The 4524-nt window shown below is 48.9% G+C and overlaps 4 protein-coding genes across 4 annotated transcripts in view; 1 reads left to right on the top strand and 3 right to left on the bottom strand.

Annotated features, from left to right (window-relative positions):
- Positions 1 to 1254: 1254 nt before the first annotated feature.
- Pmar_PMAR010465 (hypothetical protein) lies at positions 1255 to 1464 on the bottom strand (the record flags this gene model as incomplete). Its single annotated transcript, XM_002773051.1, has 2 exons — positions 1255 to 1288; positions 1340 to 1464. 2 exons carry the CDS (start codon positions 1462 to 1464, stop codon positions 1255 to 1257), a joined length of 159 nt encoding a protein of 52 aa, XP_002773097.1.
- An 800-nt stretch (positions 1465 to 2264) lies between these two features.
- Positions 2265 to 2937, bottom strand: Pmar_PMAR010464 (hypothetical protein; the record flags this gene model as incomplete). The annotated part of the gene is made up of 5 exons (XM_002773050.1): positions 2265 to 2316; positions 2366 to 2491; positions 2564 to 2764; positions 2809 to 2881; positions 2922 to 2937. The coding sequence occupies 5 exons, from the start codon at positions 2935 to 2937 to the stop codon at positions 2265 to 2267; spliced, it is 468 nt and encodes a 155-aa protein (XP_002773096.1).
- Positions 2938 to 3727: 790 nt separating this feature from the next.
- On the bottom strand, positions 3728 to 4186 carry Pmar_PMAR010463 (hypothetical protein; the record flags this gene model as incomplete). Its single annotated transcript, XM_002773049.1, has 4 exons — positions 3728 to 3782; positions 3826 to 3923; positions 3971 to 4046; positions 4098 to 4186. 4 exons carry the CDS (start codon positions 4184 to 4186, stop codon positions 3728 to 3730), a joined length of 318 nt encoding a protein of 105 aa, XP_002773095.1.
- Positions 4187 to 4335: 149 nt separating this feature from the next.
- Pmar_PMAR010462 (conserved hypothetical protein) overlaps positions 4336 to 4524 on the top strand; it is a gene marked incomplete at both ends in the record, with an annotated part of 1383 nt that continues 1194 nt past the window's right edge. Inside the window, one exon of the mRNA XM_002773048.1 lies at positions 4336 to 4345. Coding sequence (XP_002773094.1) covers positions 4336 to 4345 — 10 coding nt within the window. The remainder of the gene's footprint in view (positions 4346 to 4524) is intronic.

Raw genomic sequence — 4524 nt, 5'->3', positions numbered from 1 at the left:
GGGCTTTTCATCGGCCTTGCTAAATACGCTGCCAGGTAGGGAGTTAATGAACTGCTTTGAGACAACTGTGTCATGACAGACCGCACCCAACTGGAGACATTGGTCTTCTTGACTCTATGGAAGAACACCATCACAGTAGCGACTACAACAAACTGATCGTTCAGAAACGACGCTCGAAGACCAAAGAGACCGTATCTTCCGAGACCCCTCTCACAACTGGGAGGTCCTCATCGCCGCCACTTCAATAGTGGATGATGACTTGTAATCGTATTCCCACATTATTTGTAGCTATAATACTAGGAGCTGACTATGAGTATCAAATTTCATCATGTGTGGATGGCTTTTGAGTTGAATAGTATAAAACACGACGCGGACTGAGCTGGTACTTCTAGGCAATATGGGAAAATATGCACGTGGGCAACCACAATATAAAAAAATCATGGAAATTTTTGGGAATTCGAAATGATTCTTCTACATTTCCGCCCGTACTAGCGTGCAAACTTGTGGGTGAACTCCTGAGCTGAGCTGAGGAAAGCGAATATATATTCCAATATCGCTCCCCAACCTTGATTGGCCTTCGTAGAGGCTATATGATCAACAAAGAGTGTATAATCGTTGGAGGCTTAGAACGTTTGGTCCATGCCTTGACAAAGGCTCTGATGACCAGATTTAATAGAGTATATAAATTACAAATATCTCTGGAAAGAGGGTACCAAGTTGTGAAATATGTAGATCAGATATGAAGGTGAGTATAAATCAGCGCGATCGGATGAGTTGTAAAAGCAGTCAAGATAGAGCAACAACTTTTCGAACCTAGGCGATGTTATTGAGTAAATGGATGTAGTTTCGACTACAATGGAATTGATATGATACTACGGAAACTCAACAAAGCAAGCAGTGTTGGTTACATCAGATCTCACACGTACAACAATGGACAAGTGTTGGCGATACAACGGAGGTTCATAAGGACACCGAATGACTTCATGTTTTCATCGAACTGGCCGAATGAGGCGGAAACAGATGTGAGCTCCTAAGGGATGAAAGCATGCGACGAACGTTAGTTGGGATATTCCGATGGCCCACAGTATCAGCCAATCGTCTTCTGCTCTTCCCAACCTGAACCACACGTGAAAGAATCTTACAGGCTGGTGAATTGCACTCACGTAGATGCACTCCTTGGTGTAGCCGGCCCCTCTGGGTCAACCCTGAAACATGAGGAGGCACTAACATGTAAGGTTGCCTTTTGATAGTAACTCACATGACCCAGTCTTCAGGGCCGATCTCCTCCCTGATAGAATAATAACACTCCGATGAGAGCACATGAGGAGACGGGGCCTACCTCCTTTTTTCCCTTAGTACGATGAATCTCGAACCCTGTCGTTTAAGGAAGAGGATGTACTCGCCCTCCACAGCGAACACTACTGCCTGGCCGAAGACCTCTCTGGTGGGGCTCCCCGCGGTCATTAGGCGACATGCCTCGGCATTAGCTTCTGATGAGCCGCTGAAGCCTACCGTAACTGTTTCCTCATCTAGATAGAGACCCTTCCTAACATATATCACATCAGTTATTGTGCCCTTCATTGAGGAGGTAGTCGTGTTTAATAACAAGTCTAGCGTCACTTCTGGTTCATCGCTCTTGAAAACTATCTTCATCGGAGGAGTACTAGATGGCAGTGACACAGGGGTGACACGTCGGAGGAGCATCCCATCGCAAGCCTCCGCCTCACACGCGTAAGAGTTGTCAAACCGTTTGGGTAAACTGAACAAAGTGTCACCAGTTAAGCTCACCAGACCAGGCACGTGTAAACAAGATTTTCCGACGGTCACAATAGCGTGGCCGTATTTCACCGGGCACGAGCCGCTCTTATAACGGACGGTTCTGATGACCGGAGGGTCTGCCGTCTTGGTCCTCCTCAATACTAAAGAGCTGATACTGAAGTGACTTGCTGGGGCCTCATCGACCGGTGTTTTGGTGAGCTCAGTGATGTGCGAGATCAAGTGACTCAGCCTCCACGCAGTGAACACCTTTCCATCGTGGACATTGGCACTTTCCACTGCACATAGAACCCTTGGGCTAGTAAGAGGGCTACAGTAGAGCCTTCCAATCTGAGCTCTCACACTAGAGGTATGATAAATGAAGCATACGAGTAGACATCGCATGGGTGTCATGATCCAACAAAGAGACAAACTCAAAGACTGGGAACAACTGCAGGGGGGGGGATTGGTAAACTAAAGTTGATTGTCACATGCTCTATAACGAACGCTCAGAAGGTCTTCCCACTCGGCGAGGTGATCAATGACGTCACATGATCGTATCTGGCAAGGCCGGGCTGGAATTAGCGTTCGAGAGCAACTGCCTGCTCACTTCCCAGGCCCCACATGAGGCCCTGTGGCGCTGCTGGTCCTAAGGGCGACCGCGTTCTTCCGACCCTCCTCTCGAGCGACTGTGAAGGCTGGGGACTTCAGAGAATTGTTGAAATCGTTACAGTACCTACGAACAGAGATGTCTCACGAAATCGTTGAGACCTGAGGAGAGCTTTCGCGACGACTACGATCGACTCACCGTTTCTCCTCAATCTTATAAGCATCAGGACCAGGCGTGGGCCTCCACCAATAGCCTCTACAATTCATATGATACTTTTCCCTGCGATCCCCCAGAGAATAGCTGGGAGCTCTTCTAGACTGCATTCCCAGATCCTTATCACCACCAAAGTAGTGACTAGCACCAGGGCCCTCAGCCGAAGAGTCTTGCCCAAAAGGGTATCTAGGGTCCAATCCAAGCACACACGGACGAGAGGCATCCCTCACGCTTGGGCATGGTAGAGCTTCGAGTGGCATCTCTCAGGGAACCGTGGAGCTTGAGAGAGGCCGAAACTAAGTGCTGAGAAATCACTAAGGGAATTGCTGGCCAGGCCCCCGACCTAAACCGCGGAGCATGCCTTGTCGTTTGTGAGGCCCCAACACTGATAGTAGAAGGCTCCTCGTAGGCTCCTGGCCCCGGGATGTTATGGACCTAGAGAGGGCAGTGTGTGGGGGGGGGGGGTATGCAGATGGTCAACTACACGTATCGGTGACAATGTGAAAATTCCGAGGAAATTCTCGTTGGTTACTGTACACTTCTACCCAAATTCCTATAATAGGTGAGGAACCTCAGCAAACATCTATTCCAACACCGACAAAGAGTACTCGAAATATCCTCACTGTAGTCCCTTACCACACTCTGAGAACTTTCCACATAAGATGCCCTCGAGTAAGCCAGGCGATATGGTATCTACAGAGAAGCTTACTCCATGGACGGCAGGCGTACCCACTTTGAATTTCCCAAGGACATGTCGAGGAGCTCCAAAACTGTATGCAGGTGCTGCTGCCAGATGAGAGGGCCGCTGCTGAGGACCGACTTGGCAGCAGCAACTGCTACTACGAGTCAATAATGCTGGGCCTGAGACGCGATCGTTGCCACGCTCTCTACCGTTTACAAGACGTCTCCAGTCTTACTTGCGGCTAGCTCCACATTAGTTTCACTACGACTCCTTGATATACCATAATCGGGCATTCTCCTTGACAACACTCTGTATGTAACCGTTTATCCTATCTAGGTTGAATCTTGTGACTTCCTCCCACTATGTGACAACACAACAGCTATTCGACTTACGAAAATACAAGTAATGCACCGATGATTGATGATGACGACGATGATCTCGTTGAAAAATTATAACAACAACATGCACTACTCAGTCTTCTCGCCAGCGACCGGGTCCTCACAAGACCACTTCGGGGTAAATCTACCGGGTAACATGCTCATGCGGAAGACGATGAAAGTCTGACCGTTTAGTGGCTGCCGTGAATGTCTCAAGTTCGTCCTCGAAACCTTTCCAATACTTCTCTCGATTTTTCATTGTTTTCTCTCCAAGTGCCTTCACAGCCTACCCAAGGCCACTTCTTAGCATCACCCCTGCACAGGGGCTCCCACCTTTTCAGTGGCACTGCTGAGATCAACATTGATATGCGTGAGGCCCGACTTTGAGAGCATGCCCAGCAGAGGGCGTCTAAAATGACCAACTCTCGGATCAGCTCCAGAGGCTCCCGACCCATCTCACAGTATTTGGACTTTCCCTTTGCCTTGCTCCAGTGCGCCAAAGTCTATATGTGTGATCGTCCTCCAGCGTATTGGCAGGTCTACCAGCATTTCGAGGTGCTCCTGGTTGAAGGCTTGCAGAAATGATGATGTTGGGCAAGTAGGAAATCTTATATACCTAATGAAGTCTGGGTCCGACTCGAGACGCGAACAGAAGAGAGCTCCGCAAACCTCAGCAGATTTTTTGCGTTTTTCAATGCATGCAAGAAGGTTCGTATAGAAGCCTCGTCACTGAGGACCTGAGGAGGTCGCGGGTTCGACACCCACACCTGTCGTTTTTCACCACCTCTTCAGGAATCTCCACTCCACTGGGCTTATCTTCATCACTCAGAGGTCCGCAAGCAATATGAAGCGTCGTTATATTCTCTTCATCATCAGCACTCAGTCGG

This window comes from Perkinsus marinus (genome assembly GCF_000006405.1).
Source record: "Perkinsus marinus ATCC 50983 genomic scaffold scf_1104296959626, whole genome shotgun sequence".
In the NCBI taxonomy this organism is placed as follows: Eukaryota; Perkinsozoa; order Perkinsida; family Perkinsidae; genus Perkinsus; species Perkinsus marinus.
This window is presented reverse-complemented; position numbering and strand designations above follow the sequence as displayed.